Source organism: Poromitra crassiceps, assembly GCF_964638095.1.
Source record: "Poromitra crassiceps genome assembly, chromosome: 9".
NCBI lineage: Eukaryota > Metazoa > Chordata > Actinopteri > Beryciformes > Melamphaidae > Poromitra > Poromitra crassiceps.
In genome coordinates this window covers 36,209,672-36,233,836 of record NC_139630.1, presented here as the reverse complement: position 1 = coordinate 36,233,836, position 24,165 = coordinate 36,209,672, and the positions used below count along the sequence as shown (strand labels likewise).

The 24,165-nt window shown below is 44.5% G+C and overlaps 1 protein-coding gene across 2 annotated transcripts in view; it reads right to left on the bottom strand.

The window, feature by feature from the left end:
* The window catches only part of enah (ENAH actin regulator), a gene marked incomplete at its 5' end in the record, with an annotated part of 112,419 nt that extends 107,637 nt beyond the window's left edge, over positions 1 to 4,782 (bottom strand). For both annotated transcript variants that reach the window (XM_083642714.1, XM_083642715.1), the window contains one exon: positions 4,691 to 4,782. In XM_083642714.1, the coding sequence (XP_083498840.1) occupies positions 4,691 to 4,782 (92 nt within the window). The remainder of the gene's footprint in view (positions 1 to 4,690) is intronic.
* Between the last annotated feature and the right edge of the window lie 19,383 nt (positions 4,783 to 24,165).

Below are 24,165 nucleotides of genomic sequence, written 5' to 3'. Positions count from 1 at the left end.
AAAACATATTTTGTCACCACAGAGGCTCATAAAAAGTTTACATACGTTTCCTTTCAATCCACAAAACACCTGAGGGTTACCGGGCCTCCGGCTTCTATATTCTCAATGGAGACTGTGTGTGTGTGTGTGTGTGTGTAAGCATGTGTCAGGTCACTCTGCGTGCCAGCGTGGATACACACCACAGAAGCACACAGTTGTTCAGTGGTTGCAGGGTGCGGGGTGGTTCAGAGGGTACGCTGGGTGTTAAGTGGGAGCCTGGTGGATTTTACAGGAGTTCTGCCACCTTCCCATTCACTCCAGCACAGAGAGGACATTGACAGCAGGACAGGATCGAACCCTGGAAACCAACAATTGAAGCCTTCAGATGGAGTATGTAGGCCTGCTTCAGCCAGGGTCACAAATTAATGGGGGCTTGGGTCAAAAGTGCACATGAAAGTTAATTAAATGCCTATGAAATGAACTAGTGTGGGGGGTCTGGGAAATACCCTGGCTATTAAGAGTACCCTTTATTGCATTTCGACGTCATCTTTCCTGGGCGAGGCTATTATAAGTTCTCTGATGATGTCATCAGGGATGCTGTCATCAGTCAGTGATGATGTCACCAGTGATGATGTCACCAGTGATGTCATCCTTGGGTGAGGCTACAGTATTATAAGTCCGGGGATGATGTCATTGGGGATGATGTCATCAGTGATGTCATCAGTCTAATTTCTTAAAATCTTATTTTGTGCTCAAAGTCCTAAAACTAAGCTGTTGGTAAAACGGGTGATGACATCAGACATTATGTTGTCTGAGGGACGTGTCATAGACAAATATATTTACAGTAAATACCCTCTGCTGTTAGCTAGGTCTTAGCCGTTAGCCGCTACGTTTGCTAACTAAGTGTTCACCAAGCTCAAAACACCGCGATAGTCACTTTTAACCAGTTCGAGTTACGCTTTTTCCATAAAGTCCATCAGCTTTGATATCTGCTGGTTTGTTGATAATGAGCGATATTTTGGCTTCTAAAATAATGTTTTTCACAGAGATATGACTGGAACCAGTATGTATGGCCGCTATTTCTGTTTTATCGCATACAGAGTATACTGAAGACAAGATGAGTCGCTGCTTCTTTTACAACAGCGCCTCCTGCAGTCTTATTAGGTTGCAGTGGAAAGTGGAACAAACTATCTTCGGTTCTTATCAATTTAAGCTCTCTGGCACTAATGGTGACATGGGCTGTTGGAAGGAAAAGAAAATGTCTTATCCTGGTTTCACTTTCAGTAGTCTTTTGTGAAGCACAGCACCCAAAGTACATTGTCTTTATCCACAATGAAAGGTAGTCTTCAGACCTGTAAACACCACTTAAAAATGTTACTTCTAAAAGTTTATTTTCCCTTGTTATTTTATGTTTTGTCCCTCTACTATTTTGTCATCTTTTATTTAGTTTTAATCATCAATGCGATGATGATCAGTGTCTTCAAAATCAAATCACTTTCTGTTCTATCATTCTGCAAGCAAACTAAAGCGTGGCTCTTTGTCTGAGGGATAGGAATTAACATATTTATGGCTAACGAGGTGCATGTGTTTACATGCAACCACGGAAACACATGTAATCCACACGTGTGCCTCTGCGGTGGCGTTCTTGCTACCAAACAATGTCGAGCATCAATCAGCTCTCACTCCGCGCCGTCCGCGGCATGACACACTGGGATAGTGGCAATAATAACCCCCAAACGCACAACACACACACACACACACACACACGCACGCACGCAACTGGTGGTTTTCATTAGTCTGGGGCTGGGTTTGACAGACTATGTTGTTTATGAAGAAAGAGTAAAAGACAGACAGAGCGAGAGCGTCAAAGTAAAGCTCACCTTATCCATCAAGCTTAACACTGACAACTAAATGAAAGGGCAGAGGCAGCCGCTGCTGCCGCATGAGATGTTGTCAGATTTGTTCTTTATTTGGGATCAGTGTTTCTTCTGTTATGTGTGATCCTCAGGAAAACTGTCTGACTGTTAATGAGTATCCTTCAAATAAGCACATCTAGATACGCCATGCCACCACCGCACGTCTGTCTCCTTATGACAGGAGAGGCGTGGCTTCCCCACTCTCTAGTTTCTACTTGCAGTGTGGTGATCCCTGCTGTGTCCACCACCACCACCCCCCCTCTGTTCTTACACTTCTCCCCACGGAAGATCTGAAATATGAGACCAAAAACTGGCATGCTGCCACTTTGCTGGAAGCCATCTCATTAGCTTTAACGAGCGCTGAAGTAATTGGCCAGTCTGCCTCTTGCAATTTGGAAATAAGACAATTAGAAGGGGGTACAATCTCCCTTCTTCCTCAAGCAACTACGATAGGCAAGCAACTACGATAGGGAAGCAACTACGATAGGGAAGCAACTACGATAGGGAAGCAACTACGATAGGGAAGCAACTACGATAGGCAAGCAACTACGATAGGCAAGCAACTACGATAGGGAAGCAACTACGATAGGGAAGCAACTACGATAGGCAAGCAACTACGATAGGGAAGCAACTACGATAGGGAAGCAACTACGATAGGGAAGCAACTACGATAGGCAAGCAACTACGATAGGGAAGCAACTACGATAGGCAAGCAACTACGATAGGCAAGCAACTACGATAGGGAAGCAACTACGATAGGCAAGCAACTACGATAGGGAAGCAACTACGATAGGGAAGCAACTACGATAGGCAAGCAACTACGATAGGGAAGCAACTACGATAGGCAAGCAACTACGATAGGCAAGCAACTACGATAGGGAAGCAACTACGATAGGCAAGCAACTACGATAGGGAAGCAACTACGATAGGGAAGCAACTACGATAGGCAAGCAACTACGATAGGCAAGCAACTACGATAGGCAAGCAACTACGATAGGGAAGCAACTACGATAGGCAAGCAACTACGATAGGGAAGCAACTACGATAGGGAAGCAACTACGATAGGCAAGCAACTACGATAGGCAAGCAACTACGATAGGCAAGCAACTACGATAGGCAAGCAACTACGATAGGGGAAAGGGCTTGCTTGTGATTGTCTGAAAATAGCAATAGTCACTAGCCAATTGTTAGAAACGTTTTACTGGAAATTCATATAATTCTACTCAACACTTGGGGATACTAACCTATTTTCAATCAGTCTTTTATATTCTAAATATTACTTTGGCTGCTAAGAAAATAGCACACTAATGGAATCCAATACTTTACTGAGGTCACGGACTAGTGGGTTCACTCACAGACACAGTCTATCAGTCCATCAGTGATAAAAACATAACAATTCACTCAAAACCAGTCATTTTACTTTACGAAACACCCGCCTCCAAGTGAACAATACTGAGCCCCACAAGACAACAGGAAGATGTGTCTTGACGTTTCAGCAAAGAGTATCAATAATTGAGTTGTGTTTTCTTCTTGCTTAACATGATGTTTACAGCTATATGTAGAAGCTAGTGATGTAGCCATCAGTACCCTAACAGATTCCTTAGGGAGACAGACTCAAATGCATGAAAGGACGAATGCTTAAAGGGAGAACCAACTCAAACACAAATCATTTCAGCTGTTGCTGTTTATCAAGGACAATTCAAATCAATATGTATAAACGTGAAAACCCTTCTCCCAACAACACTACAATAGAGAGCTGCTCCATTGGCAATGAATGGGACAGGTTTCTCTGAGCTTTTACATCTTCATTCTCAGCAGTGGGCCTACTAACTATTCTAAAATTGATCATGTAACTATAGCAAAAGAAAGAAAGAAAGACATTTCCGTGATTGTCTAAAGTAGACTCCTATTGAGTGTCAAAGCATGTGGCAATATTGCCATTTTGATTGCTGGGAATTCAATACAGATTTTGAATTTGCTGCTGCATGTTATCCCTGATCGATTGTTCGTGTTTGTTTTCTACGTTTTGCAGCACTTGACAAATTGTTGTTAAGAGCCATGCAGTTATTATGATCATTATTATACAAAAGCAGCTCCACAAAATGCCACTTTGTGCACAAACACACTAGACAGCCTTGGTTTTCTCAACTCTTGCTTTGAGGGACTTGGTTAGGTTTGCTATGATCGATCAAGGTGTGCAAGATCATATGAATGAAAGATGCAGTTCTTTTTGGTGGTTTAGTGGATTTACCTACTAAAGTTTAAAAATAAATGTTTGGAAAGGAAAGCCACACGACACTGGCAGCAATTTGATGGCCTGAAATTGATTGACATGGCACGCAATAGCAAGCCAAGTAGGAGCTTCAGAGCACTTCTGGTCTGGAGGTGATTACAGACTGACAGGCATTATGTATACATCAAAGCCACAATTGTTGGAAGCTCAGTGTTAGTTGAAGCTCAAAGTAAAAAATTGACTGGGTTTTTCAAAGAAACGCTCGAGATTCCCTCCTTTTGTGCTCATCAACTAAAACATGACTACATGGACATGAACAGAAAAGATGGAAGAAAGCTCACTGACAGAGAGAGACTGAGCCCAGCAATCAAGACGTCAAAATCATCCAAAGAGAGATGGTTATATAGAGACACGTCTATACAAATGGCCTGCTCAGCAAACAGTCATACCACGTATTGATACAAGAACCACAACGAGGGAGAGAGAAAGTCACAGACAGAGAAAGAGAAAGAAAAACAGAAGAACCCACTTGAGGGAGGACTCGCTGACAGCAGGTACGTACCGGTGGACTTCCATTTTGGAGGCCAGCACACATCTCTGACTGAAGATGAAGCTGGAGGCTTTGGACTGTGGACTAGAAGACTGGATCTGCATGGCTCCACACAGCCTGCTACCTACTAACCCACCCCCCACTCCACGGCTCTCCTCCACTCACTCTACTCCCCTCTAGCCTTCCCCTCTCCTCTCCTCTCCTCCCTTCTCCTCTCTCAGCCTCCTCTCATCCGCTCAGCAGCCGAGGCAACCCGTCTGGTTTCTCTCCCCTCTCTCTACCAGACAGTCTTCTTCATGATCCAAAAGCAGAGTGCCTCCCCCCCCACTCCCTCCCCCTCCACGCGCTCCTCAGAGCTCCCAAATCAGGGCGATTCCTTCCTTATTCACACATGCGATGTCAGCAAGTGGGCCAGCGAGCGAGCAAGGGAGCGAGCGGTCCAGAGAGTCAGTCAGCTGGGTTTTTCCCATGGCAGCGGCGGCACCAGCGGCGAGCCAAGCCCGCGGTTAAACCCCGGCTTTTCAGCGCCGCGGCGATGGATAGCAGGGGTATCCTGGCAACAGGCTCCAGCTCCTGCCTGCACAGCTCTCTCTCTCTCTCTCACGCTGCCTCTGCCTCTGTGGTGAAGGCTGTTACAGAGCTGTGAGCGGGCGGAGGGGAAGATGACAAATACAATCACGGGAGCGCTATCACCCAGTCCCACACCGCTTCATCACAGAGGTTAACAGGAGGGGGGGGGGGAAGGGTCTTCTTGTCTATCCTTCTCTCTTATACTTTCTCACGCCTTGGTCTCACAGCTCTCTCTCTCTCTCTCTCTCTCTTGCCTTATGTCTCCTACTTGATCTCTCCCTCTTTCATCTGTCCGTGACTCCCTGCTTCACTCTTCTTTTATCTCACTAGTATAATAATCTCTCTATCTCTCTCTCTCTCTCTCTCTCTCTCTCTTTCTCTCTCATGGTACACCCTCGCAGCTCATCTCTCCTCCTCACTCTAAAATAATATATAATATGTTAATGAGACTTAGGAATAACGTGCAGTCAGAATTAGTTATGTTCGGTGGCATGGGAACAAGGATTAGTCAAGCATTTCCCAGGGTCTGACACACACACACACACACACACGACAGTGGGGATTCTCCTTTTCAGAGCACACCGATACTTGCGGCAACACTGCGTATAGCTTTAGATGCACTGTCTAAATATGGCACAGTTGCCAACAACAATATGTTGAAGGGCCATACTGTATCTGTGTGCTCGCTCTAGAACAATATGTTGAAGGGCCGTACTGACAGTACTGTATCTGTGTACTCGCTCTAGAACAATATGTTGAAGGGCCGTACTGACAGTACTGTATCTGTGTACTCGCTCTAGAACAATATGTTGTAGGGCTGTACTGTATCTGTGTGCTCACTCTAGAACAATATGTTGTAGGGCTGTACTGTATCCGCGTGCTCACTCTAGAACAATATGTTGTAGGGCTGTACTGTATCCGCGTGCTCACTCTAGAACAATATGTTGTAGGGCTGTACTGTATCTGTGTGCTCGCTCTAGAACAATATGTTGTAGGGCTGTACTGTATCTGTGTGCTCGCTCTAGAACAATATGTTGTAGGGCTGTACTGTATCCGCGTGCTCACTCTAGAACAATATGTTGTAGGGCTGTACTGTATCTGTGTGCTCGCTCTAGAACAATATGTTGTAGGGCTGTACTGTATCTGTGTGCTCGCTCTAGAACAATATGTTGTAGGGCTGTACTGTATCTGTGTGCTCGCTCTAGAACAATATGTTGTAGGGCTGTACTGTATCTGCGTGCTCGCTCTAGAACAATATGTTGTAGGGCTGTACTGTATCCGCGTGCTCACTCTAGAACAATATGTTGTAGGGCTGTACTGTATCTGTGTGCTCGCTCTAGAACAATATGTTGAAAGGCTGTACTGTATCTGTGTGCTCGCTCTAGAACAATATGTTGTAGGGCTGTACTGTATCCGTGTGCTCGCTCTAGAACAATATGTTGTAGGGCTGTACTGTATCCGCGTGCTCACTCTAGAACAATATGTTGTAGGGCTGTACTGTATCTGTGTGCTCGCTCTAGAACAATATGTTGAAAGGCTGTACTGTATCTGTGTGCTCGCTCTAGAACAATATGTTGTAGGGCTGTACTGTATCTGTGTGCTCGCTCTAGAACAATATGTTGTAGGGCTGTACTGTATCTGCGTGCTCGCTCTAGAACAATATGTTGTAGGGCTGTACTGTATCTGCGTGCTCGCTCTAGAACAATATGTTGTAGGGCTGTACTGTATCTGCGTGCTCGCTCTAGAACAATATGTTGTAGGGCTGTACTGTATCTGTGTGCTCGCTCTAGAACAATATGTTGTAGGGCTGTACTGTATCTGTGTGCTCGCTCTAGAACAATATGTTGTAGGGCTGTACTGTATCTGCGTGCTCGCTCTAGAACAATATGTTGTAGGGCTGTACTGTATCTGTGTGCTCGCTCTAGAACAATATGTTGTAGGGCTGTACTGTATCTGCGTGCTCGCTCTAGAACAATATGTTGTAGGGCTGTACTGTACCTGTGTGCTCGCTCTAGAACAATATGTTGTAGGGCTGTACTGTATCTGTGTGCTCGCTCTAGAACAATATGTTGTAGGGCTGTACTGTATCTGCGTGCTCGCTCTAGAACAATATGTTGTAGGGCTGTACTGTATCTGTGTGCTCGCTCTAGAACAATATGTTGTAGGGCTGTACTGTATCTGTGTGCTCGCTCTAGAACAATATGTTGTAGGGCTGTACTGTATCTGCGTGCTCGCTCTAGAACAATATGTTGTAGGGCTGTACTGTATCTGCGTGCTCGCTCTAGAACGATATGTTGTAGGGCTGTACTGTATCTGCGTGCTCGCTCTACAATGCATTGTCAGTGTTTGTAATAAACAGTAATCGATTGGCATTGTGCTGAATGAAGTAAAATCACAGTGAAAAAAGAAATGCAGTGTGCAGATTGGCGTCATACTGTACATCGCAGCACATTGCTGCTCACTGCAAACAAACACACATGGAGTCAGTTATTATGAACACTCAATGTTGGCTCATTCCTGCTTAGTGCAATATCATAAGGGCATATCAGAAGTTAGTTATGGAATTAATATAATACCTTGGTAACTTTTGTATACTTGGCATTTTATGGCATATTTTCAGTTTAACATTATGATTTGCCAAAGCCGCTTTGCAACCACGCTGATATTTACTGCAACTCTTGTGTTAACCAGGGATGGTACCATGTTTTCAGGGTGGTAGGGCACAGCCAACAGCAAACTGTGGAAAGGGCACAGACACACACACACACACACACACACACACACACACACACACACACACACACAACCACCTCTTGGAGGTCGGAAGAACAAGGGCTTGGGGAGAGATATGGAAGATTTCTGCCTTTGCTCAGCACATCAACACGCACGCATGCGCATGTGCGCACACACACACACACACACACACACACACACACACACACACACACACACACACACACACACACACAGGCGTTCTAGTGAAATAAAAAGTTCCAATACTGCTGATATTGTACAATCTACAGCAGAAGCAAATGGCGATATGTGGTTAAGCATGATTAATTGTGCAACCCTCAAATGTGGCTGCTTTGCTAACGCACAAAACCATCCAAAGGCTTTTTGAGAAGGCAGGGAGAAGCAGCATGCTGTAATGGATGAAACATTCACGACCAGAGCAGTTTGTCACAGCAGCTCTGGACTGTATCACAGTCCAGAGCTGTCTACAACACTGCACACATCAAGAGCTATTACTATCAATTAGAGAGAGAGAGAGAGAGAGAGAGAGAGAGAGAGAGACAGACAGACTTTCAGCAGCACGCACAGATGATGTGAAGGAGGAATGGAGAAAGGGGAAGAGTCATTATGGACATGCTAAGTGTTTGATTTGTTCCCAGGCTTACTGCTGGGAGTGGGGAAGCACTGATAACACTTCATTAGGGCAACGCTTTATTCACAGTACACAAACTTGGCCGTGTATCGGCAAATACAGAGTATCTCACTTTCACCGATAAGTACGGCCTTGGGGACTTTCGTTGAGTGTCCTTGGAGAAAAATCATTCTGTGAACTTTTGATTTTTTCCTCCATTAGGGAGAGCCAACACACTCATATATCTATGCATCTTTAGATACATCTTTACTTTGCTAGCTACTCTACCTTATTGGTATGTTAATGGTTAATGATTTGATCGATCAAACATAATATTAACTGATTAATTGACAATGCAGGCTATGTGTTTTTTTTTTGTTTTTTTTGCTGAAATGATTTGCCACCACAAGAGCGCAATATAACTTCACTGCTGATACGGAGGAAGAAGAAAGCCAAGCAAGCTGGGAGAAGGTCCAGGGTAGGACACTTACACGCATGAAGACAACAGTATTCATTGTAAACTTTGTAAACAATGTTGAAATACAGCAAGAGTTTGCTTGGTTGATTAACTTAAAAGGCACATTTTGTAGTCTCTATGTCAAAAGCTGTTTTTTTACATAATGATTGACTATTAATTGATTGATTGAACGTCACTGATTGGTCGATAAGGAAATAGATTAAAATCTGCATCCCTCCTACCTTATTATGTGGACGTGACTAAAGAAGGTGGGAGATACTGTATATCGGAAGAGGTGAAGAGCGGAATGATGGAGGGATGGATGGAGGTAGAGAGAAGATAGAGATGATGTAATGATGCTGAAGCAGAAAGGAAGGCAGCAAGCTGAGAGTGAACTCAGAGGAGGAGAAAGAGACCAGGTGAGCAGCAAAGACCTCTTCCTTCCCCTGAGGGCCCAGGCCATTTCAGGTTGTGTTGCTGCAGGTGGCTGCAGGGCACAGGTGCCTTAACTGCCAGACACACATGCACACGCACGCACACAAGGGGGGTCAAAATTAATCGTATAATCGATTAATCGAATCGAAGATAGATGAATCGTTGAATCATTTATGTTTAAATTTCTGTTGACATTCAGATTTGAAATCACTTTCTAAGTAAAAAAGGGAGTTTATATTTATCTGACTGCTTATATTAATTGATGAAAAAGTAGCCATGTGCAGTAATAATACAGAAAATTGAGGATGTAATACTTGGAGCTGCAATACTTTGAGCCGTATCAAGATGCATCGTGAAATCGAATCGAAGACAGATGAATCGTAATCGAATCGAATCGTGAGGCCAGTGAAGATTCACAGCCCTAACACACACACACACACACACACACATACACACACACTCACACACACACACGCAGGCAACCTCTCCGTCAGCCATCTCCAATAATCACTGCAATGCACTTACTGTAGGGCACAACTGCAGTACTAGATTTGGCCTATGGTAAAGTCTCTGAACTAAGCCACTGTGGCAGGTCACCAGCTTGTCTTCAGCTGGATTATTCTAGTCAGGGAAGTAGATCGGATGGTAAATGTACATCACCTTTTTCAGCCAGTGTGGCCAAAAAAGTCAAGTGTGATTTACAGGCTTCACAGTGGCCCAACCACCTGTGAATGCATGTGGAGAAGCAGACCACACTATGGAGCACTGCCTTGTCTGCCCTCTACTACCCAACCCTTGCAGCTCAAAAGACCTGGCAGAGTGCAATGAAAATGCAAAGAACTGTGTCAAGAAATGGGAAACTGTCATATAACCATCATGCTTCGAAGAAACGAAAAGACGACGACTGCACTGTCTGATGCTCGTCAACCGATCATCACACTGTCTTCACTGGCCTCACGATTCGATTCGATTACGATTCAGAGGGCTACGATTCGATTCGATAACGATTATCGATGCATCTCGATGCATCTTAAATCGATGCATCACTTTTTTTCCCGAATACATGATTTTTTTTCTCACTTTCTTTTTTCTCACTGTGTGGCTACTTTTAAAATAAAAGTGCATTTAGAATTGCATTGTATTATGATCCATAATTAAAATAAACAACTGCATGTACTTCCATTATATTTTATTTGATTATATATATATATATATATATATATATATATATATATATATATATATATATATATTTTTTTTTTTTTTTTTTTTTCTTTTCTTTTCTTTTCTTTTTTTATAATCAATTTTTGACATTTGTGAATCGATGCAGAATCGTGCAGGTCCGCATCGCGATGCATCTTATAATCGATTATTTTTGACACCCCTAACACACACACACACAATCACACCCAGATCACACACATAAAGATAAATCAATAACAACGCATAAACACACAAACAAATATCCCAATTGATCAAATACAACCCGTTCTCTCAGGAACTTATATTTCTCCTTCTCTCTCTCACTCACACACACACACACACACACACACACACACACACACACACACACACACACACACACACCCACCCACCCACACACCCACCCACCACAGAGAGAAACCATCCCCGATTCCCACCCACACTCTCAAACATGACATCATCAGGCTTTCTTTGATATCATACTGTCTTTAAGTGGCCCTTTGCCCAAGCCCCACTGAGGAGACAATCATTCACAGTCAGCCCTCGCCTTTAATTAAAGAACACAGACTCAGTCCGTCCTGTGTGTGTGTGTGTGTGTGTGTGTGTGTGTGTGTGCGCGTGTGGGTGTGTGTAGCAGAGGGAAGTGGATGACATCATTAGGCAAGTCAGCAGTCCTCTTCCACACAGCTGGTGAGAGTCACAGCTGACTACTGACAGACCGTCAAGAAGAATGAGAGAAGGAGAGAGAGAGTAATAGCCCCTGTAACTGACATCAATTAAGTACAACTTTTTGATACTGTAGCTAATTAGAGCAGAGATGTGGCAGAAATGTCTAGCAAAGAGGCAAAACACTGTCATAATAAAAATGCTGCTTTGTCATTTGCTTTTTTGGTTTGAGAACAAAATGTCTTGCAACACCGCTCGCTCGCTCATAGCTCCATCCTTGATTGTTGAGCAACTGAAAATGCGAGTAGGGGGGGGGGGGGGGGGGAGTGGAAGAGTCTTCACACTCAACAATGGGTGGGGACGTTTTGTTCCATATCAAGAGTGTAACTAGTACGGGTTGAAAGTGAGTCATGAAAAGTTGGAAGTCTCAGTATCTGGAGTAATAGGAAAAGTAAAGAAATACACAAGTTATTCGACCTGACTATGTTCCGGGCTCTGCTCTGCCTTCATCAATAACCCCATCGACTCCCTGCAGTTATCTAGTCATTTTGTGGTTATTTACAGTGCTGCTCCTTTAAGCTAACTCCCTGCAGTTATCTAGTCATTTTGTGAAATTGTTTACAGTGCTGCTCCTTTAAGCTAACCCCATGATACTGCACTTTGGCACAGTAAAACACTTTTCCAGTTGGGGGAAATGTGTGCAGCATGGTGATTATTTGAGGTCAGTGAAGATGAGTAACTATGTGGCAGGGTTAAAGTGGTTTTCCACAACTTCCTCTCTTTTCTTTTTTCTTTAGGTGATACGCTTCCATTGTTGTGCTGTTTCTGCACTGCACTTCTACTTGCATATATTTCAACTTGACAAGAAAATGCTGAAATGCTGCATGCCCTTCATAAAAAAGCACCCGATTATCCTCTTGCCTGTTACTGTATATAGTACATTTTACCTAATTTATTTTTATTTTTATCACTAGTATTTTCTTTTATTTGATTGATTATTATACAATGATGGATGCATAACTTATCTAAATAGATAAATACACTCAATTGTTGCACTTGTTCCTGTAATCATTTCTAGAGCTGCAGCTATTGATTATTTTAGTAATTGGGTATTCTACAGATTATTCCAACGATTAATCGAGTAATCAGATAAGATTATGCGGTTGCGGTTCAGGCTCAAAACACAACGTAATGTTAGCAGAAGCGGTAGACTCCGGAGGTGGAAACACGATAAGAGTAAAAAAATTGAATAAAACAAAACAACAGATAGCGACATAGCAATCAGACTCTGTGCTGGGATCCAGTAACTACCCCAAAGCCCAATATGACATCATCACATGTCTTCTTTTGTCCTGATCAACAGTCCACAACCCAAGAAACATCAGTTTACTGTCATAGAAGACTAAAAAAGCCAGAAAATACTCACATTTACATTCACATGTTTGTATTTTGCCTTAAACGAGTATAGATTTTTTTTTTTTAAATCGAGATTAATTTTCTGTCCATTGAATAATTGATTGATCGATTAATCGTTGCATCTCTAATCATTTCACAATAGGCCAAAACTAGAATGAATGAATTCTGTATGAATGACTGAACTGAATAGCACTTTGATTGGTGTTCACTGTTCATATTATTATTATTATCAGTGGACCTTTACAGAATAGAGAGACAAGGAGAGCGGGACAAGGAGAAAAAGATCAACAGAGTCCAAGAAAAAGAGACTTGGTAAGCACTGCAGAATAGAAAGATGAATGGCCACATCATGTCAGGCTGTGTCCCAGCAGGGTGCCTGGATCACATGCAGGGACAACAGAGGAGAACGACACCAGCAAACAGACAGGTGAAGGAGGGATGCAGAACAGAGATCGCCAAACGGCTGGTGACTGTTCACATTTTACCTGCCACTCAATAGATTACCATTGTTTTTTTTAGCTGGTGGATGAAGCAAATCTACCAGCCACATGCATATTTCACCAGCAGTTAGCTGGTGGCTGGTGCTAGTTTTGGACCCTGTTAGAGATAGCGAGAAAAGACTGGACAAAGGAGAAGGGCAGGGAGGAGTGAATGAAATGGGACCTGAAATGGGAGCTGAACATCAAAGCTCTCACCAAGAAGGCACAACACAGGATGTACCGTCTTCAGGGGCTGAGGAAGTTCAAGGTGCTTAAGGCAGCATTGGCACTTTTCTACATCTCCGCCGTCGAGTCCATCATCACGTCATCACTGTGCATTATGCAGCTGCTGCCCACAAGGACATCTCCAGACTGCAGCGCATCATCCGCCACACTGAAAAGGTGGTTGGGTGCAGCCTGCCATCCATTCAGGACCTACACACTGCCAGGATGCTAAAGCAGTCTCAGAAAAGCATGGCCGACCCCACCCATCCAGGACATAAACTCTACAGGGTCCTCCCCCATGGCAGAAGACTGATGTCTTGCAGGATCAGAACCTCTCGACACAGGGACAGCTTCTACCCAACCGCTATTCAATGAGACCCCAAAGCCCTCATAGTTCAGGACTTTGTCACCCCCTTTGTCCACCCCCTTCTGTTTTGCGATCGCTGTCAAACACACACACACACACAAGTCAAATTCCTCATTTGTAATCTAATTACTCACTATGCGCTATTAAAATTAATCTTGAATGGGAGAAAGGCTGCTGCGTTGGCGATAAAATTCCCTTTTATGCCGAACCGTTTAAGTTTTGAATCTCAAAGAAAATTCTTGTTCAGTATTCCCTTGAAATTTGAAGTTCATTTTAACATTCCCTTATTGATGATTTCCTTACATTTTTCTTGATGCAATTTATGTTTCATGTCGATCTTGAGAACATCAACTCAAAGCTCGTGAAACTTGGGAAATTCAGATTTTTCAGGAAAATGTCTACTCTTATGGAATAAAAAACCTCAAAAAAAGCCATGCCATGTCATGTCATGTTGTTGGTGGTGGTGAACGTGTGAAAACATGAACAACAGCCTGATCCTGAGAGAAGGGGCAGCAAATAACACAGCCAAAGATTTAGGCTAGCATACCGCTTGACCTCGAGCTTCTCTTTAATGAATGAGCGAATGACGGCATGAGCCACAGAAACAACGGGACACCAAAAGGAGACGGTTCCAGGACTGCGAGGTCACGAGAGTCCATCCATCGCTGTCAAAAGTGTCCTTGAGGAAGACACTGAATCCTTTCCACAAACAACCAGTTGACCCTGCACTCTCACCCCACTGGTGGACTATATACATACGTGTTTTTCAAGGGACACGTATAGCAAACCAGTTCCATCTCGAGTGTCAAGCAGGTGCACCAAAGATATGAGACACACAGACAGATATGGAGGCTCTGATGCATTGCTGCGATAACAAAGCACCATTTAATTCGTAACAAAGAAAGTCCTGACAATACATGATATAGTTACTGGACTCCCACAACAGGCGGGGTGTGAGAACGCTCCCTCCCAACAGACAAGAGAGCTTCTTATTACTTGCCTCGTTGGCAAAACTGACCAGAATGCAGCGCAGACAAACAGCAGGCTTTGTGCTCTGCTAATCCCCACAGGAGTTGTTCCAGGTAGACTGAGATAGATGCAGATCACTTTACATGAGAGCACAGCAAGGAGAAAGGCCCGGAGAAAGGCAGTGTTCAGCACAAGCCGAGCTGCTGCTTCAGGTGATTTTCTCATGATTCGTTTCATTTCTCCTCCGCTGTCTGACCCTCAAACCAAGGTACGCTATGTAACAAACCCCAACTTTAGCCCAACGTATTCAGAGCTCTACACAGTTCATCAATGAGGGGGTTTCTGTGAGATAAAGATGCAGAATGTGGCCTTGAACGACCCGAATCAAGCAGTGCTGCAAAGCAATGGCTCTCTCTCTCTTTCTTCCCCATGGCCATGAAACCAGAACCAACATGCTAAAACTCCACCTGCCTGTGGTGACATCATGACAGTAGTGCTGCAGGTGTATCACTCCACAGAGAGCTACTAGAAGGGTATTACTGGATCAGAAGACTTTCATAAGTGTGGGGATTTTCTGTTAGACAAACATTATAATTTCATGAATAAAGCAGTGAAAGAGATTATGAAGACTCGTGACAAACATCCAGACAAGGCAATCAAAACCCCAAGATGTGTCGACACCAGCGTCTTCTTGCAGTCTGATGACAGTACAGGCCGATGTCCTCTAGAATCATCATCTGTAGGATAGTAGATCATTAGTTTGGCATCTGAAGTAGGTACCTGTATGAAGGCTCACCTTGGATTACAGCACAAAGGATTGCAACAAGAAAGTCTGTGTGTTCCTAAATGCTAGTGGCTGTTTAAAAGATGCAATGTGCAACTTTTCCCACATCAAAATAACAAGAATAAGTAAGATATATGATACATGATCAGTCTGTATCAGGCGCGTAGCCACGGGTGTGCCAGGGTGTGCCAATGCCACCCAGACAGGCCGCTGGCACACCCAAAAAAAATGGGGTAAAAAAGGTTTTTTGTTTTGTCTGCAAAACACATCAACGCTGTCATGCACTGTGTCCAACTTATCCTATGTGCGAATAGAAATCACGCTCCGCTGACCTATGTGCCCCGGAGCATCATGGGAATAGTTAAGCTGTCGTCCACGTAAAGTAAACAAATGCACGCACAGCTGTAGCAGCAGCAGCAGCCCAAATCAAGAAGACATGAAACAAAGCTCGCTTTTAAGCTTTTTCGGCAAAGGCAAGAAACGTCGTTTTGACGACGAGGAAGAAGATGACTCGTTGTCACGCTCCCCCTCAACAAGTGCGGATTGTAGTGCACCCTTCCCGCACCTGTATTGGTGGTGTACAGTGGAGAAGAGGCAGACGATTATGAAGAAGATGATGCAGCCGAAACAATGACGTTAACAGCGGGGAACGCAGCCAACAACACACTGGAGGTTTGTGCAGAGCCAGAGGACACTGAGAACGCTACAGATCTCTCTGCAGTAGACGAACCTTCATGCCAACCAAATTTGCGTTCTTTCCCGACTAGAACACTCATTGGAAAAAGTAGGTGAGACTTTTTTGAGATACTAAACAAAGTGGTTTTACATGTTGCCAAAAAATACAATTTAATTGACTGCTTCTACCTGCTAATAATGAGTGTGAAAAGGAGCAAACAACACACAAATATTCCTCTAAATCTGGTTTGAAAAGACCCCAAAAAAAATTGGTCCGCCCCCTGGCATACCCTGGCTTTCTGTGGCACACCCAATGAGCCAAGTCTGGCTACGCTACTGGTCTGTATGTGTGTATCCAAATCCCTGAAATTGGCGTTTGAATTACATTTGAGAGCGTGTACATTTACTGTGGGCGTGGCTGGGGTGAGGCTATCAAGTTGAAGCTAACAACAAACAACAATGGCAGAAAGCAGCATGAAAAGTGACGCTAAGCGTGCAGCAGACAAAGACGCGGTCAAAAACGCAGGGTAATTGCTTTTTTGCAGATTGTGACTGCGTTCACCATCTGCTTCTTCAACACCTGACCTGTGGAGGCTTGATGCCAGTTACCTGCCCTCAGCCTCAGGCTAGATGCTGTTTCAAGATATAGCTCCGCAAGATGAGTGACAGGCGTTGGGGGCGGGACCATGACCCACTGAGAGGGAGGGCGGGACTAACAGGACTCTTCCACACACTCCTCAAGGTGAAGACATACATGTAGTTTTAATACAGTCCTCACGTCTTCACACTATTTGTTTATTTAAAAGGATCCCCATCAGCTGCCGCCAAGACGACCGCTAGTCTTCCTGGGGTCCAAGCACATTACTCACATTACACATTACATACAAAAACAATGGTAAAATGCAAGACACTATGCAGGTGAATCAAAGACAAATGCAACGATCAATATATGTATCAAAGTATATTCAATACGAAATATACCCTGCCTATTGTGTTTATTATTGTGCATGTGTTTTTGCATCATACCATACACATCAAGTTTATCAATACAATGAAACTTTGTGTCAAAGCAATCCAAGTTTCCGCAGCACAAAGACTATTCACGCCACACATCTGATTCAAATCACCATTCAAGGTCGTTTGGCACATACAGTACAGACAGCAAGACACTGATACCATCTCTCTCTCTCTCTCTCTCTCTCTCTCTCTCTCTCTCTGGGACAAGGGAATATCTTTGTGGTGTCGTCATCAGAGCCTCACCACTTCCACTCTGGACAATGATGTCATTGTTGCTGGGGGAACTTGCCCTGCAGGCTACAAGACCGACAACAGGTGACACACAGAGATGGACAGATAGATGCAAATTCATCAAGGGAGGTGAATTAAACTGCAAAGAACAACGTAAAAACACAGACACCAATTTCACTCAAATGTATTACAGACACTACAGTGAAATGTAGGGTACTTCTGGCCCTTGGGAAACGCTTGCTGCAAACTTGAATTTGAGGCACCACAGATAGAATCCAGATACACTCGATGCCATAACTTTAACACACCCACATGTTTGAGCAATTTTTACTATGTGTTGTTTTTAAAACAGACGCGTCTACTTAGGGACAACCAACCATGTGTTGCTTTTCAATGTGACATCATACCAGCGTCACAGGTTGATCAAACATATGATTCTGATTGGGGGGGGGAATTTAACTAGACACATTTTTGTAAGTATATTTTGTATAAAAGGGACATGCAGTTATTACAGGTCAGTTACATTCACTTACATATGAAACAAAAGTCAGGCCAACCAAAAAAGCCCAAAAATGGCCAAAATGTAACAAATGGATTCAAGGTTTAAAAAAGATTTGTTTCCTCCACATTGCTGCTACAGCACACAGATAACGAATTTGCAAACGGAAGTAAAATTACCATTGCACACACACAGAAACGCACCTCCACACACACCCACCCATACACACACACATACACACACACCACAAACATACACTTTTGAATAACCCAAGGGAATGAGTCAGCAAAGAGCTTTTTTATGTCTCCTCTCCTGCACGGGGCATCATTAAATATATAGAGAGGCAGCGAAGGAGAAAAGTGCCCTGTCACCTCATGGCAGGAGAAACCCTATCCTGTAACCCAGCTAAAAACTCCCTCTGATTGGACCCTGAAGAGGTTAGCAGCCGCCACCGTTCTATAAATATGAGAGTTTGAGAGAGAGAGAAAGAGAGAGAGGCTCTTTTAGACAGTGGTTCCATAATGAATAAATAGGTGGATAGCATTAAAGCTAAAGCTGGTTTCCTCATCTGGGTGGGAGCAGAGGCCAAAGACATGGACAGACAGGTGGAGGGGCAGACAGGAGGAGGGGCAGACAGGTGGAGGGGCAGACAGGAGGAGGGGCAGACAGGTGGAGGGGCAGACAGGTGGAGGGACAGACAGGAAGAGGGGCAGACAGGTGGAGGGGCAGACAGGTGGAGGGGCAGACAGGTGGAGGGGCAGACAGGTGGAGGGGCAGACAGGAGGAGGGGCAGACAGGTGGAGGGACAGACAGGTGGAGGGACAGGAGGAGGGGCAGACAGGAGGAGGGACAGACAGGAGGAGGGACAGACAGGAGGAGGGGCAGACAGGTGGAGGGACAGACAGGAGGAGGGGCAGACAGGAGGAGGGACAGACAGGAGGAGGGACAGACAGGCATACAGAAAGACAAGGCTACTGTAAGCCTCAGTCATAAGCTGGCTGCTAAGATCCCTTAGAGGCTGTATTGTAGATGGTAAATCTGCTTTGTGTAGGGATCATACTGAAGGGATCATACTGAAGGGATCATACTGACGGGGCGCGAGAGGGCTTTGAAAGGGAAATGGACAGTAAGCATAAGCTCTATGTTGAATACAGATGATAAAACCTCCTCTTCTTTGATAACATTACCTATTTCGGCTCCCTTGACCCCTAAATCCTCCTCGCCCCTCAACCACCCGCTTTCACCCACATCTCATGACCAGGCACTTACGAGTCACGCGTCATCTTGGCGTCGGTAACGGGCGTATCCGGCACCTCCACCTAAGAGAGGAATCTGTCCGTTGCCGTCAGCGTTTGGTCTAGTTCTCGAATTCTCCACTTTCTCTACGCAGAGGGAGTCTGAGTGTCTGTCGGACTGACTAGCCCACTGTGAGAGGGGAAAGTGAAGCAGCATTCAGACAGACAGGGACACCCACCCACAGGGCCTGCTGGAAGCTTCCCCGCCCCCCTGACAAACACACACACAAACACACACACACACACACACACACACACACACACACACACACACACACACACACACACACACACACCTGACTGGAGCCAAGACTAAAATGGAGCAACTGGGTGATTTGGGGGGGGGGGGGGGGGGGGGGGGGGGGGTCCGTGGTTGGGGGTCGTTGGGGAAGGCAGCCCCCTGAAGAATGTCTCTCTCTCTCCTGTCCAAAAATACACATGCTGACACACAGGCGTCATCAGCCTGGATGATTTGGGGCACCACTAGGGCCAGCCAATACAAAATACAGATGTTACAAATTGTTAAGGGAAATAAACACAATCTATGTTACAAGTATTAAACATGTCGTCCCCCAAAAATGTTGCAGGCACCCCTTTGGCCAATCAGTAACAAGATGCATCATCTCTCCGAGTGTCATCAAAATCAGACTAATAGTGTAGCAGAATCCAAACTAATGTTTTGTTTATATATATATATACTTTTTTCTGGCACAGGAAAAGAAAAGAAAGAAAAAACATACAAACATAATCAACATTCAATATCACAACGTGGTGCTAGCAGCCACATAAGGCTCATATGTGCTTCAAAGAAAAAAGAGAAACATGGGATCCCGCGCGAGGGGTCCATGAGAAACCAGCCAGGCAAGTCATCCATACTAATGTTTTAACCACCAGAACATATCTCCAAATGTTATTGCCATTCAGTGTTGACACTCTTGTTACCAGCTGCGACAGTGGTATTTTTTTCACCTTGTGAGTGTGTGCTTGTGTGTCATGACAAAATGTGGTCCTGGAGACACCTATTGTATCGGGAACTACCACACAAGTCGTTTTGAGTATTTTGCCAGGTGTTTATGTCTGTCTGTCTGTCTGTCTTTCTGTCTGTCTGTGGACAGATATTGTTAGTGCGATAACGTCAAAACCATGCAAGCTGCAGTCACGAAACTTCACAGGTGTGAAATTGACATCAAAATGAAGACCAAGTTGAAAAATGGGCATGATCCGAGCAATTACATCAATTACTTTGATCAATTACATCATACAAATGTGTATTGTTTTATGTTAAATGGCAAATGACTTTGATACTTTGAAACACTGAACTGTTAAACTTTAAGAAAAGCCCATTCAAACAAAGCATTTGTCAAGCAGTACATCGGTGTTCTCAGCATTGAGCTCCAGTTACTGTATGTGGGTCTGTATATAGCCTGGCCCACTGGAAATACAGCATTGATTTAAAGTGTGTTGAATCAATGGAACTGCAGGAATAGAAATGTTGGGGTGAGTTGAAAACAGCGCGAGGACCATGGAGCGAACCGCCGGATAGATGGATTATTTGAACGACACCCCACGATGTTTTCAGCTCAATATCAAATCTACTCGTGATAGATGTAATCAAACAATATACAGCTTAGTTTTGTACCAACAGTAGGGCTGTGACTAATGATTATTTTCATTATCGATTAACCCGTTTATTTTCTTGACCAATTGATTAGTTGTTTGGTCTATCAGATCAGATGTCAGAAAATAGTGAAAAATGTCAATCACTTTTCCCCCAAAGCCCAAGATGACATGTGTTTCGTACTGAGCAACAGTCCACAAGACCACAACTAAAAGATAATAGTTTACTGTCATAGAATACAACAAAAAAAAGAAAAAGAAAAAGAAGCTGGAACAAGAGAAAACGATTAACTGATTATAAAAAATAATCAAAAATAATCTGTGGATGGACTAATCTATTATTCGACTAATCGTGGCAGCAGGGCAGGAGGTAAGCGCTTTAGTCTTTTTTTTCTTCTTCTTCAACTTGTAATGCCGTGCGCTGCATTGAGCCGAGAAAGGCAGACAGACACAGCGTGACTGTACCAGTGACATAATTCTATCCCTCTGTCATATGTGGCCTTGGCCCTAATAGGATATGTGGGTCAGAGGGTCCATGTAGAATATACCGGGGAGGTCAGGGGTCAAAGCTATCTGGTGTCTGTCTTTCCGGACACACCAGGAGGCCGTCATGTTAACTGCCGGGGCTCAGGCGGCATTTAAATAGCCTGCAGATGCCTGAGCATGTGCTTACGCCTGCATGGGGGTTTCAGAACACCCCCAAATAGATGAGATTTTCTTTTCCATGTTCAGATTTAACTTAGCGCAGAAAATTACCATGTTGTAAGTGGGTTGAAAACAGGACACAACTGACAGGATGATTAAGAGAATAACAATCTCCTCAATACAACACCTATGTCAATTTAGCAAATGAAACCTTGAAATAAAGCTGTTCACCTGGAACCCAGACCAGTTATAAAGTTGAGGCTTCAAGTTAACCCCCGTCATCATCACTTGCCAGCCATGAAATCACTTCATTGATCACACAGCCTTCAGCTGGTAGATCTCTGCAGGCTGTTTGGGGCTCAGTGACGGGCTATAGATCCAGCTGTAACCTTCACATGAGAGCTATTCTGAGCCAACCTCTCTTGATCCATCAATACCCTCCTCCACAGGCTGGATTTACAACACAGGACAAAAGCTCATTTGCTTTAACCCCTGTGGCCCAGATCTGATCATTATGGGCCATGGCTGCCTGCAACAACTATAATCCATCACGGGAATCGAATAGAGTTATAATGCAGGGGTGTTTCTAGGGAGTGGCCAGGGGTGGCACTGACCAGCCAAAACTAATTGGCCACCCCAGGTGCCACCCCAAAATCCTGAGGGTGCTGCTGGCATGTGTGGCGGACATGACCGTCTTTCAGAGGCTGCAGCGGGCTCATTTTTAAAGCTACAGTGAAGATACTGATATCATATTAAACTAGAAGACGTAAGGCATCCATTGCTACCACCATGCCATTGTAGCTGCTTGAGAAGGAGGGTAAACGCTCAAAAGTTAGGCTAAATCTTCACACTCAGCGCCACCCTTGCTTGAGTACAGTACGTGGGCCACCCCAGTCGAAATGGCCTGGACACGCCTGATGCCACTGATGAGGGGCGAAGCAAAGATTGGATATGTGCCACAAAGCAGTTTTGTAGTGGTGATGAGGAGGACCCCCCGTGGACCATAATATAGCCTATCTCTAGATTTGTGTGGGACTATATCGCGATATTACAATTTTGGTTATCACCCAAGCCTACCTCGGATAATCATGCTTCAGTCTGACAATCAGACCATGCTGGCAGTAGTCTCGCTGGCCAGCCTCCCCTCCCTACCGGGAGAGGAGTCTGGCGCAACGGAAACAGGCAACTGGGATAAGCCCTCCCCTGCTCTACAGCTGCTCCCCATTGGAGCGACTGTTTCAGTGGCTGCTGGATGTCCGCTCCCAGCTTATTACAAGCTCTGTCATTGGCTCCGACCACGTCAATCAGAGCGGCTTCCGCTCCCCTCCTCCCTGTGTGTCGCTGTAAATAGTGCCCTGCCGCCTCAGTGAAAACAACAACGCTAACTAGTGTAACATTGTCAGTTCTCAAAATAGAATCAAATGAACCAAACCCGCTACAACAACGACAGAACTGACTGAGCAACAGGTTATCACACAGGAAGTCAATAAACGGAGCTGGCCTACCTGAAACCCAGGAGCAGGCTGTAGAGCTCTGATGGTTTCACTGGACAGCCCAAGCCTTAGTATGGAAGCTAGCTACAAGCAGCTTCCCGTCAGTAGGTTAGGGACACTATTACAAAAGTATCTCACACACACAGTCACACCCATACGTGAAAACAGAGGGAAAACGACTAGAGAATGGGGGCGACAGAGAATCCGTGGCTTTCTTCATCACAAGCAAAGAGAGCACCTGAAATGCCACGTCATATAAACTATCTAGCCACTCCTACTTCCTGTCTAACCCAATGCTCAGTCACAAGTCACATGACACAACTAATCAGGGGGTACCTGACCATCACACCTGTGACACTAGCTAGCAAGCTAACGGCAGAAACCTACACGCTAGCTCGTTGCTACTGTACACGCTGAAAACGGCAAGTTGGATTGTTGGAAACTATTTTCCAAGGGCACTGCCGCTAAGCGCCGCCCATCGTAATCCCACTATGGAGATGTGCGGCACCAGACTCCTCTCCCGGTAGGGAGGGGAGGCTGGCCAGCGAGACTATGCTGGAAGTGACATTGTGCTTCAGCAAAACATGGAATCTATGGAAAACACGTTTTGTAATTTCAGTTCTCTCTTCAAAATGACGCACAGCTTTCTGACAGAAAAACACACACAATGTAAAACAAAGTTTGCAAGCACAAAGATGTGCTGTTCCTTTAAGGTTATTGTATTGTTTTAGTTTCATGCTTTTGTAATAATTCATTTTTAAAGTCTTCTCACAGAAAGAAAGGAGGGCCGCATTTCATTGTTCATTAGGATACACTTGATCATAAATTGTTGTACGCATCCTTGTCACCCTTCTCCAAAAACAGAGTGAAAAGCTTTCTCTCTGTCACCATGGTGCTATGGGAGGATTACATACAGTGAGAGAGAGAGAGAGAGAGAGAGAGAGAGAGAGAGAGAGAGAGAGAGAGACACTGGCAGTGGCTTGGAAGCCAAACCAAACCCTTGCAGTAAACACCCTCCTTGACTAAGCAGAGAGAAAGCAAATATGGCTTCTTTAAAAGAAGTTTCCCACTCTCTCTCTC